The sequence below is a fragment of the Mya arenaria genome, chromosome 5, assembly GCF_026914265.1.
Source record: "Mya arenaria isolate MELC-2E11 chromosome 5, ASM2691426v1".
NCBI lineage: Eukaryota > Metazoa > Mollusca > Bivalvia > Myida > Myidae > Mya > Mya arenaria.
In genome coordinates, this window is record NC_069126.1 from 14,649,449 (window position 1) to 14,662,544 (window position 13,096).

Below are 13,096 nucleotides of genomic sequence, written 5' to 3' on the forward strand. Positions count from 1 at the left end.
CTAAGTCAGGCGGTTATTGAGAGGGTGTGGGACCACTATAGATGGCATTCATCGCAATCTTATCTTACGCGAGTACCACACTAACATGTGGGAGTGGTTGGGGGGTGGGGGTAGTCCTCCATTGACCGCAAAACTTTGTCAAACTCTCAACGGAGGATGTGACGGGTTCAAGTTATTACACAGCCAATATAAGGTGCTACCACTGGAAACTATTTTAGCAAACTTAAGTGCCTTATCAGAGCATAAAGCATAAGTCACTTCTTGTGTTTAGGTATATTGTGTTTTATTATCTCATTTCAAAGGCTTTTGAGTCGTATAGAGTTTATTGAAAGTTAATCATACTAAACCGCTTTTTGTTATGATAAATTAAGTATCAGCAAAATAATTGCACAAAAAACAACAACAATGTATTTAATATGAAGTCCCTTTGAACCTTCGAGAAATTTGAGCCGAGTGGTAACTGAAACCATCATTTTTAATATGGCAATGAAATGTTTGTTGTCATAAATCCGTGCGCAGATATTTGCCGGCTGTCACTAAATGCTCATATTTATATGTAGAGATATAAGGACGAGTATAAAGCTATTCAATAGATCACGAACGTACCAGCACGTGATACCTGATACGTAAAAGAAACTACAATGTGTTCCTGTACCTATTGTTTATATAGTAATTGTTTAAACACCCACAATGACATTTACATTGCATAGGCGACATATTGTGTAAACAGTGGCAGGCTTAAAGTGTCGGTAGATCCTAGCATGTTTGTATAAGGGATTATTTTGTCTCAAGCCTTTTGAAGCACTATATATGACGTCGTCGTACGCTTTTTTGACGTTATCCAAACATGTTCAGCAAATATACACGAAGTTAAATACTGCGTTTTACATATCTTAATATAATATTTATAGCATGCCCCTATCGTAGACGTCAGCACATTTGTATATCATCCTTTGCGGAACTTTTTTTGCGTACCCTGCGATTGTTTGTAGATATCTCTGCGAAAACTAAATAAGTAAAATAAGCGCATCTTCTTCAACAACATTTCTATTATATTGAAATCCAAAACGGTTATAGTTTCTGCTGTAGTGTTTGAATGGTTAGGGCTAGCACAGTGGATATCGTTGACGTAGTGCGAAAAGGGCGTTACAGAAAATTAGGGATGCAAAAATTCGAATATTCGATCAAACGTTTGGTATTCGAATGTCATAATTGGTATTCGAATATTCGATGTTTTGTTGTTGAATAAATATAAGAATAAATACTTTGCCTACAACTCCGTTGTTGTGTTTAAAATTCGTTTGTCTTGTTTTTTATAACGATTGTCCCATAATACCAGAGGTGTGAATGTGATGACAATACGCTATACACGCGTCATATGTCATTTAGGGACATATCGTAGGGCACTATAAATAGTCCCGGTATTTTTACAATAACTGGCTGTAAGACAAGTGACACAAAAATCCAATTATTTTCGGTAACTTTAAATGCCTCTACCAATTAAGGAATAAACTAGTTCCCGAGTTGGTTTGGTTTTTCCATATTTTTTTTTAGTAGAGGTCTATCCCAAAACGAGGCTGTTTGTTCTACGGAAAGACCCTCCATTGGCGTATAACGCCATTTAACCAGAAATCCATCTAAGTTCACGTTGTTTACAAATATGAAGGCAGAGGAAAATAAATTAAAAAAACATCTTTGTTTATAATGTTATACTTTTTGTCTTTCTGAAATGAGGAATTTCAAAGGCTCATTTGGTGAAATTCAGGGTCCGCCGTGCGTAGTTACGACAAAGTAGAACTAACCCAATACCTTTGTACCAATTTAAAACAGGAGAATGTTACTGAAAATATCTTTTTCCTGCCTCAGATGCTTGCATTCATTAGTACATCAAACATATTGTTTTCTTTTAAAACAGACGCAACTAGTACAACCTTTGAACAACTTTGCATTGTATTTAATTTTGGTAAAATGTTGTCTACACGTTTGCTTCTATAAACTAACATGACAGATAAGGAGAGAGGTATAGATATTAACTCTAAGCTATCTCCTCAATCCTTAAATATTATGTATGTAATGTACGTATTTACTAAATGTACTTATATAAAATAAATACTGTTTAAACCAAAGTAGAACTAAAATGTCCCGGCTATTACTTTAGCGAATATTATGATAGTTTACTACAACTTTCAAAAGATGTAGTTTGGTAATCGAATATTCGAATATTCGTTCGAAAGAATTACCGAACATTTGAATCAATTTTGCCATTCGTTTGCGTCCCTGCAGAAAATGTGTCCCTTGATAGAAACTGACTGACCTAGCTGGGACACTCCCAAAACGAATACTATAATAACTGTGGGAAAGATTTGCATGCGCTGCATTCGGTATTTTTCTTATCTTTCACGGTGCAGTAACGCCTTTGGCTTTTCAATCACACGATAGAAGAATTTTTTAGAACCAAAGAACCGTACTTTGAACCAGCCCGAGAGAAATTAGAACGCGCAAACCTTGCGGCGAACAGTGAAAAGATATCGACATGACCGACTAAGATAACCGGGGGCACCCAGATACAATCTTGCTTAACTAGTCACTGACGACAATCGTTCGCGGATAAGGATAAGAGTAAGGATGAGTAATATCTTTTGGGCTGCCTGGTAAGTTCAGTCGGTAACTTTAGCAGTTGTCAAGGTGTTAACAGCAAAACAGTGTTATTGATTCTTCTGGTGCTAGTTCTGTATCTTTTTGGCATTTACTAACCAAAGTCATGAATGGGAATATTTAAAGTACTAAAAAAACCTTGTCAATACATATGGCATTTGTTTTAATAGACGGCGACAAATTGCAAACCTAATGGCGAATGATCGGCCAACGCTTGGAACCACTTTGCAACCGAGCGACAACCAGCCACCGATGTAGCGCCCACCGATGTAGCGCTGGGCGGTCATCACCTGGTTATTATTCAATCACGGATTGGTCGCCACGAGGTATCCTCACTCTTTTCTTACAAACCCCTCACAGCGAAAACCCATCTGCTGTTTGGAGACCTCTAGGATACCAATGAACCCTCTAAGCAACCATGTCGGTCGCAGCCAGTCTTTTGGGCATGCTCAAAGGATAGACCGCGATCGAATGGGATTTGCGACCGTACATTGAACATTAACATTGAAGTTACTTCAGCGAAATTGTACAGAGATATCTGAACTTCGTGATGTCATTTAATTTCGCCTAAATGAGCAGCAATCAAAGTCACATTGTCTATACTGCTGCGGGTTAACGACTTGCAACAAGTCACGGGTGAAAAGTCCTGGCTGCATCTTACTTGTCAATAACAATTGTTAGAGATATTAAATCGGGCGGAATTCGTGTTACGATCTTTATAGGGCAGTCTTTAATGTTTACGCCCATGTCTTCTTCAATGGGATCACCGGACGAATTCTGAAATAATCATTAAGAAAGCCTTTGTCGAAATCAACCACCAACTTTACAATAAGTCGTTTATTGTTTAAGTTGGGTGTTAAGCGGCTCGCGCATCCCCTCAGGACAGTAAAGAAACACTCGCACCGAACACAGATGAACATTATTACATTTTTTTGCTATCTCTGTGTCTGTTCTTCCAGAGTAATGGTTCATTAAAGCAAAATAAACAATACCTGTTATTTCGCTTACGCATTTAACGTTGGTTTAGATCAGTAATATTTACCAAGTCGCAAGACTGTCCGAATATTACTTGACATCTATTCAGTGCACAATAAACAAATATGTTGAATTTTAAACGAAAAGTATTATACACGTTCATGTTTCGGTGCTTTTCCTTTTTGTACAAGGATCAATCCATTTTATTTGTATTTATATTTTGTATTTATAAAATATTCACAAAGCCGCGACAATTTATCATCGCCCGGTACTCATTTAATGAAACTAAAGCCTGGACAGATTACCTTTTACGCAGAATAAAACGTCACTAAACAAAGGGCGGAGCTAAGAGTACATTTGTTAGAATATGTTTAAATTCACTGTTTAAATACATAGTTATGATTGAAATTCAAAATGCATTTCAAAATCTTGATGGTTTTGTTTTACAATATATATTAAGCTACATTGACGGCTCACCTAGTAGAGAATCTACTGTTATATGCTGAGACATAGCTCTTGTAATCAGTTGTATTCAATTGGTTAAATCTTTTTGGGGGGCAAAGTCAGCCAAAATGTTTGTTGGTGTGTCAATAATTATCCAATGATAACTAATGACAAATAAAATCATTTACGAATGCAAACTTACTAAATACATCTTGTTGAGAAAAAAATGAGATTCGGCAAAGTTAGCCAAATTGCTTTTTGATTGGTCAATATTTACTATTAACCAAGTTATTCATTGAAATGTTCAAGCTTAAGATACTATGTTGATAACGTATAACTTTAAGTATCGTACAATTGGCTGTTGTAAATGCATCATTTTTTATTCATAACCTATCAATTTAACCGCATTAGTCTTAAGTGTGTGAATATTGTGTTTGCCCCTGCTGTTTTGCTGGCAGTATTTTGGGACGTCTTGTGGCGCTTCGTTCGTTTAGTTCTTCAGTGACCGACTCGAGATAAAATCGCCCTAACAACATGAACTAGGTCCAAGAACATGACTTGTTCTTGGGTCAAAATTCCACATTACCTACCAATCGGCAGATCCGAGAACTACACGAGAACAAAAAAGCGGATATTAAAAGTAAGCAGGCTGTGTGCATGATTTGGAGCTTTTCGGAACTCTTAGCTATTTTCGATCGAAAACTATCTCGGATGTATGCCGGTACATCGGTAAATTATTTAGTATTTTTTGAATAATAAAATTAATTTATTGTAGTGTTTTAACTTGAATGTTAAATATCTTATTTTAAATTGGGTGCATATGAGATGAATTATTGCATAAATAATTAAGATTCCCGAGAGTTAAGTCATAAAGTTTAACTGCTGAATTGAAATTACTACGCGTTCTACTCGCAGCCTAGTTCAATGTAAAGATTTTTGACATCGAAAACCGTCCAAATACATCCGAGATTGTTTTCGATGGAAACGCCTTCCGACTCGATTCGATTCTATCTTGGGTCCAAAGACGTTCAAGTTTAAAAGGAGTTTTACAAAATTTTGGTCAGGGATTGAATTTTAAACTGCATTTTCGGTGTTGCTTCTAAATGTGTACTACCTGTATTAGTCCGTAAAAGAGATATTTGGACATTTTCGGGATTTTGTTGCGGTTTCTGGAGTGTTCAACATCAATCCATTCCAAACAGGTTTTTGATCAAGTAACACTTAGAAACGCAACATTTGCATACAGATATCATGTAGCTTCGCAGCAAATTGATTAAATGTCTATGATGTAATTTAAAACTTGTTAACAACTAGACACAGCTACCTGCGAACAAAAAACTTTGGCTGTGTAGTAAGATATGTTGAAAACCGCAGCTACATGCCTGTACTGTATGTCAAAATGTTCGGCAATTCAAGAAATACGTATAGACGGCGTTTAGCTTTAAATCAAAGTATATCAGCATATTTCAAAGACATTAACAATACAACCCGTAATATTTCTAAGAATACTTACAAGCGACTACAAACGTGATAAGTATTTCGATTTTCATCGCTGCTTCCCCTCTGGTTATTTTAAAACTTAAATGGTCACTTGAGAAAATCTGATTAATTACTTATTAATGTCCATGCATTTTGTCGAATTAATCATAAATTTTAATAAAACAAATAGTTAGCATGCATATGGTTCGGCGTGGTCCCGATATCCCCTGAAGAAGCAATTAAGTTGCTGTAAAATATATAAATATTCCTTAAAGAAAGAACAGCGGGATGCTAAGGGCTCTTTTGATGTACCCCTCTTATATATGGATGCGATGAATTCCAGGTAAACAGAGAACCACGTAATTAATGGTATCCATTTACCCCCACGTCGGCTTTGCACTCATATGTTCACACATCAGCACCATCTGTTACCCGGGTGCTTTTGTTGTGGGCAAAAATCGAAGAAAGCTTGATAAGAGAATCAACAGATATCCCAATTAATGTGCTACACAACTCATAAATTATCTGCCAGATCGCTTCCGGGAACACGAATGCTGCTAATATTTAGTGGGAAGACGTAAGGAGATATATTTTACAAAGATGTGACGGTCGATGGAAAAGAAATCCAACTTAACATGTTGAAGGACATTGTCAATATGAGTAAGTCATGTCTGGCAGCGTGGCAAAGGCAAACTAAAAATTGGTATTTTTCAATTACAAATCCTTCTTTCATTCTTCTTTATCACTTTAAGCGTCTGAGGACCGTGCTTTTTTGTCTGCACCAAGGCATACCCCGATGAGTTCTAAGAATAATTAATATTTACAGGGTACACTCTTTTGCATCGAACAAAGCATCTGGTTTAACCAGTATATATGTTTAATGATGCATCAAACACAGGCATTATATCAAATAAATCACGAAACACATTCAGTGTTCGGGCTCATGCCTCTGTCAACAGGATCGCCAGAGAGTTTCCAATTTAATTATTTAAAAAAAGTCATGGCAACCAAACGAGCAGATTACAACAACCAAATTCCCAACGATTCAATAATTGGTTATATCACGTGGGCTATATAGAAACTCTTGCATGTTGCATTTTCTAATTTAGAGACGTTTCGGGCTAAACACTAAGAATGTTAGCAGTTGCATTTAGTCTTCTTTACGATTAAGTCGACATCATTATTGAAAACACAAAAACTTAACACTAAGGTTACACCAAATTGATGTTTCGTTCAGCGGATTTACCGAACCTATGTATTTGGAAATGTAAAACCGCGAACGCGTCTATATAATTCACCGCGAATTTTCAAACGCAATTTGATAGCATTGCTTTGTTTTGTAAAGGGGAGTAGCGATGCATTGAGTATTATATATCATCCGGTTCAGCACTGTACACATGTTTTGTAATTTTCAAACAGAGGTAAAAAGCGTTGTTTTCTCACTAAAATGAACACGTAACTTCGAAGATAAATTTCAAAAGGCAACAGTTCTTTGAAAAAATGCATATCATTTGACTGTGAAATGTTTGTCATGATGATCAAAAACACAAGTTGTCGCTTGTCAAAGGTTTTTGTTACATTTGTTTCGCTCGTAAGGCTATTATATGATTCAAGACATGTTACCTATGAATATAATTTGACCTCATGCCGTCGATGATGTACTCTACAGGAATACGTATCATTATTTGGTCAGAAATTATGTCATTTTTTAACCAAATACTGACAAAACAACAGTTTCAAACAAATAGCTAGCCACAAATGTCGATCAGTATAAAAAGGAACACGGGTTTGAACGGACCCAAAATCAACGATTAAGAGCAAAACTTACAGTAATAATTAAAACCCCTGCAGACATGGGAATAATTAATAAAAAAAATATGTTTTTATTCTCCTGTGTTTATCTTCTGGGAACGAGTGATGGACCACATGGCAATATTGCATCACATATATCACCTTAATGAATGAACATAATCCCCTTGACAAAAGTCCATCGCAAACAAAAGCTTTCATAGAACACATGTGCGGCTTTTGTAAGAATGAAGATTAAATTACAAGGCGTTTATATATTAGCAAATCTATGTGTAATATAAAACGGGCTTGAAGTTGAAACGTTTGATTAAACAAGTCCGCCTACGGCTATTGTGAGAAAGGGGACCACTTTTGGTGGTGTGAAGGCTTGTTTATACTCGCACTTGGACAAAGCCCATTCGGCGAGTGCTCCGAAAAGATGTTAATCATATTAGGTTTTTTGGAGCATAGCTAGGGGGGACACGTATATCAAACCTGCAACGGTTTAAGAGAGGATTTTGAATCTGAGCTGCAAGATAGCGGCGAAACGTTAATCAAATAGGATTTTGGAACCTGTTTTTTCCTGGTAAGTAGTAAAAATTATTTACTTCAAAAGCATCATGACGCGCATTCGGCTCTCGACATTTTATTTCAAGCTATTAGGTAACGGAATAGAAAAGTTATTGAAGGAAAACCTTCGACCAGTCTGATGTTAACAAATGCGGAAATCGAGATTTTGAAACTTTACAGGTCATTTTAGCTCAAAATACACACTGTTTTTGCTGTACAAGAGCTTTCATGGTCAAATTGTTTTGGTTTAAGCACCTTTAAGTGTGGTGATAACAGTTTAACCACGTTTGAGCATCTAAGCTGCATGGCATTGGAAAAGCATTAATAAATACATGTAATAGCAGTCTGTGCGACATATTGGTTCTGTGACCTTTTTATAATATTATACCTACACATGTTGAATACTTTCTATATAATAATAAATACGTTGGTCTGTATGATTGTCCGTCAGTACTTTACAAATGTTTACAAAACAAGCATCCGATACATGTTTGCTCTCCTTTGCCAGTTCGACTCTTGGAACGAAAAGTTGTCTGATTGAAATGGTAACTTTATTGATATTAACCCTGTCCCTTTATAACTCACCTGTATAACTGACATCAGAGATCGGTAGGGATACTCGATATTGACATGTTGTAATGTCCTATAGGTAATGATGACCATTTGAAACCAACTAAACCTATCACGAGCTGATGGGGGGTAGGGGGTGCGTCCACCCTCCCCTTTAATCGTCCAAGTTTTTTTTATGGCAATATCGGATTAAAACAATGAGATTCGCTGAAAATGCACCATTTCGGATTAGGAAGTGTGAAAAAAATAATTGGGGAGTAACCACACACCCTTCCAGAATTTAAAACCATAAAGAATTCAGTTCTGTGGCATGTCAAAAGATTGCGCCCCTAAGTTACGCGCTCTCTTTCTACAATTCCTGGAGCCGCCACTGCGCCTTTTAAGCGATGTATTCATATATAGTATACTGTCGATATTTACTTTAATCACATAGTTCTTTAGTAACCAAACTGACAAAGAACTCGTTCTTCATCTCATCCGATGTGTGTTATAACTACTACAGTCCGAGGGTGCTTCCTTACGATGTGTCCCACCAGGTCCGTGGTCCCACATTTGCCAGCGATTTTAAAAATTAAAATACGGGGAACCGTTCATGTTTGTGGTTTGCTGCTTTAACTTGAAATCACTTCCAGGGGCGATTCCAGGATTTGCCGTTAATATGGGGCATACCCGTTTTACTTGCCCCCTTCACTCAGAACCAAGTTTATTTGTTTCAATTATTGGCAGGGGGTTTGGGGGTACTTCCTACCAACATTTTAACAATTCCTTGTCGAAATGGTGCATTTTGGCGTATTGTATTGCGTTTTTCTCCTATATTGAAATTAAAAGTAAACAAAGACGAATTAAAGGTGGGTGGAGGATCCCTTAGTGAGGTCGTCCTTTTTTGAGTTGCCGATCTTCTCCAGTTCGGAATCATTGGAGGTATCATCGTACCCTCGTTCAAGACTGCAATTGCTCCTTGATCTTCTCAACATAACCTTTTTGCTCTAAACCCTAGGCCTAATGGAATCGCCTTTTTGTTAGATAAATAATTTAGCAAGTTTCTGCGCCTGAGATATATTAATTCACACGATTATTAGAATACTTAACTCAACATAAAGCAAATTGAGAGAATCGTCCAAAAAATGTTGTCTGCTACATCTGTTTAAACAAATACATTGGATGCCTCACACCACAGCTGTCTGGTGCGTTGTTTTTGATATTTGTTTTTACCCATTTGCAAACCTCGACCATTACATCAAAATATTATGGTCGAGGCGTTCCGAATGCCCCCTCTTCTACGACCCCCCCCCTCTACTACCCCACGCCACGACAGCCCTCCAAAAAATCTCTCAAACCCATCCAAATATTTTTAAACATCTAAATATGACATTTGATTCAACTTTTGAAAAAAATTCCCATCTGTGACGAAGTATATTATTAAAAGGTAGACATAAAAGCCTGCTGAAAATAAACACATACACGCAAGTAAACGTTATGATAAAAGTTGGACAATCCTGACACGTTTTGTGGGAAGTACCACTCTATACGAATAACCATCAAAATACCATCGTTCTTCAAATGTAAAACATAAACAGCTCAAATGCTTCCAAAATGGCCTAGTGGCGGCGCCAGGAATTGGAGTAAGAGGGGAGGGGGTATCTTTTGACATGCGCCTCTACATCCGAACTGTAAATGATATGGTTTAAAATGTAAAAAGGGGGCTGGGGTAACCACCAATTATTTTTTTAACAATTCCTAGTAGGAAATGGTTCATTTTCAGCGTATCTAATTGCTTTTCTCTGATATTGACGTATGCATTTAACTTGGACGACTTTAAGGGGGTTGGGGGCGCATGTCAAAAGCAATTATTTCTGCCGATTAAGATCACTCTGAAGTCACTACATACCAACAGGTGAGTTATAGAGGGACAGGGTTAATATAAAAAAATTACCATTTCAATCAGACATTTTTTGTACCTAGACTCAAAATGTCCAAGGAGAGCAAAAAAGTGTATAAGAAGCTTGTTTTGTAAACATTTGTAAAACAGACCAACCTATACATAATTATATCGAAATAATTCAACATGTGGTGACCTTATATCTTGTATAATAAAAAGTGGGGTCACAAGTTAAATGTCGCACATTTTGCAATCATTTATAAATGCTTGTCAAATTTCATTTAGCTCAGATGCCCGAACGTGGTTAAACTGTAATCAGCGCACATTATTTAGGTTGTTGAAAAAAGACCATGAAAGCTCTTGTACAGCAGAGAAAGCGTCAGGAAATTAAAATACCACATTTGAATAATGTTGAAGCAGAAACCATTGCAAAAATGTATGGCTTATTTTAAAGCTAAATCTCGCTTCCCACATTTGTTATCATCAACCTTCCGTAACCTAATAGCTTGGAATAAAAAGACGTGAGAAACATGGAGATTGAAGAGCCGAATGCGCGACCCGTCATGATGTTTTCGAAATATATAATTGTTAAAGGCGAAAACAGGTTCCAAAAATCCTATTTTTAACGTTTTGCCGCCATCTTGATGTTCAGATCCAAAATCCTCACTTAAACCGTTGCAGATTCGGAATACGTGTACCCCCTGATAGAGCACAGACAGAACGTAAGCTGCCATCCTGGTTCTTTAACGTGCACCATTGTATAACACTGACTTCCTTTCCTTGCCGGAGTGGTGTCTATATCCTTATTCTAAAAATATTAATTTATTATTTATTTATTTATTTTTATTTATTTATTTATTTATCTATTTATTTATTTATTTATTTATTTATTTTTTTTTTATTTTTTTTGGGGGGGGGGCTCAATTAAATCATAATATGGGACCCAGAAAAGCTTGTCATAGTTTGCAGGCCGGTAGCAAAATGTACATGATTTTGGAGGGATCTGACGTCCGTTAACCAATTGAATCATTACGGAAACACCTAAAAAATGAAATACTTAAAATTGCTATGATGTAAAACATTTCTAGAAAGACGAAGAAATATTTAAAGACAAATTATATTTTACTGACAGTTTCTTCTTCGATCATATCATAATATTTTTAAAAACTGAAAATGCGAATGCGTGACTAGTGTACATAGCACACAAAATATTTCCTCTTTTAGCTTATGGAATACAAACTGACATAAAAGTACATGAATTCATCACACAAGATGACATTTAAATATCCCCACTTCCATCCATAGTATGCTATGATAAATATATAAAATGATATCCGCTTGGGACCCTACGTCGTCGTGGAGTCATTTTAAGCAATCTGACTGTTCTATAAAGATCTTGAGAGTTAACAGTCCAACAACCATTTCACAAGATTCAAAGGGCATTTAAGCAAGATCGTGCGCCTCAAATACATAAAAATATCGTTTTAGCTGACTTTTACTTCAAGGATATAATTCCGTCCACAGGGAGCCCGATCTACAAGGATATAATTCCGTCCACAGGGAGCCCGATCTACAAGGATATAATTCCGTCCACAGGGAGCCCGATCTACAAGGATATAATTCCGTCCACAGGGAGCCCGATCTACAAGGATATAATTCCGTCCACAGGGAGCCCGATCTACAAAAAATACATATTCCAATTTCAGGCTTATACGAAGAGTAACTTTCAGAAATGACCATCACCGTGCATACAATGAAGAGTAACTTTCAGAAATGACCATCACCGTGCATACAATGAAGAGTAACTTTCAGAAATGACCATCACCGTGCATACAACGAAGAGTAACTTTCAGAAATGACCATCACCGTGCATACAACGAAGAGTAACTTTCAGAAATGACCATCACCGTGCATACAACGAAGAGTAACTTTCAGAAATGACCATCACCGTGCATACAATGAATATAGAGTTGTTTGTTGCGCTATTGCGTTTTATGGTACTTTATCGGGAATTAGGGTAAAAAAATGAAAATACATGGTTTGTTGACGTTTCAATTAACCGCGTGGAATCAATTCAGAAAGTGCGCGTGACGTACGTTCCAACCATTGATACTGGTTTTCGTCATTTTAACTATTATTGGTTATGACAAATTCACAAAATATCACTGAAAATAAGTTTTTTATGGAAATATATATGCGCATTAATTTTCACTCTACAATGAACTTGATGGAGATTTAAAGTGAACCTGTCAATAGCAAATGCATTGTACTTTACCCTATAAAATCGTGGTCATTTCACGTCCATTCAATTGTCCATGCACATGTAACTTTTGTTCTAAAATTAGTTTTTACTCGACGTAGGTACCAAAAGATATTGAAAAGCGAGAAGCAGGTTTATAGCTTTAATTCTGCTTCAAGTTTATACTATAAACGGAGAAATGGTTATAAACTTACCTTTTCACATCCATGATGGCCGCTTTTTGTTAACACTTGGAATGGTACGGTGTCAGTATTACCCGCCCTAAGTGTTGTCGCAATAAGATAAGAATTTGATCAAAGTGTCATTTAAAATAACGTTGGATTATTGTTAAATTTGAAAACATTTAAGATGGTCTCAACGTCGGGGTACAATCATAATCAAATACAAATATATTTTATATTATATCCAACGTGATCCTAATGCCAATTGGTCTTAGCCAAATTCAACGTTGATATACCGCCGGACCTCTATTTCTA

The 13,096-nt window shown here is 36.6% G+C and overlaps 1 protein-coding gene across 1 annotated transcript in view; it reads right to left on the reverse strand.

The window, feature by feature from the left end:
* The window catches only part of LOC128234628 (uncharacterized), a 71,039-nt gene extending 65,179 nt beyond the window's left edge, over positions 1-5,860 (reverse strand). The window contains exon 1 of the mRNA XM_052948983.1: positions 5,588-5,860. Within this exon, the coding sequence (XP_052804943.1) occupies positions 5,588-5,624 (37 nt within the window). The 5' untranslated portion in view covers positions 5,625-5,860. The remainder of the gene's footprint in view (positions 1-5,587) is intronic.
* Between the last annotated feature and the right edge of the window lie 7,236 nt (positions 5,861-13,096).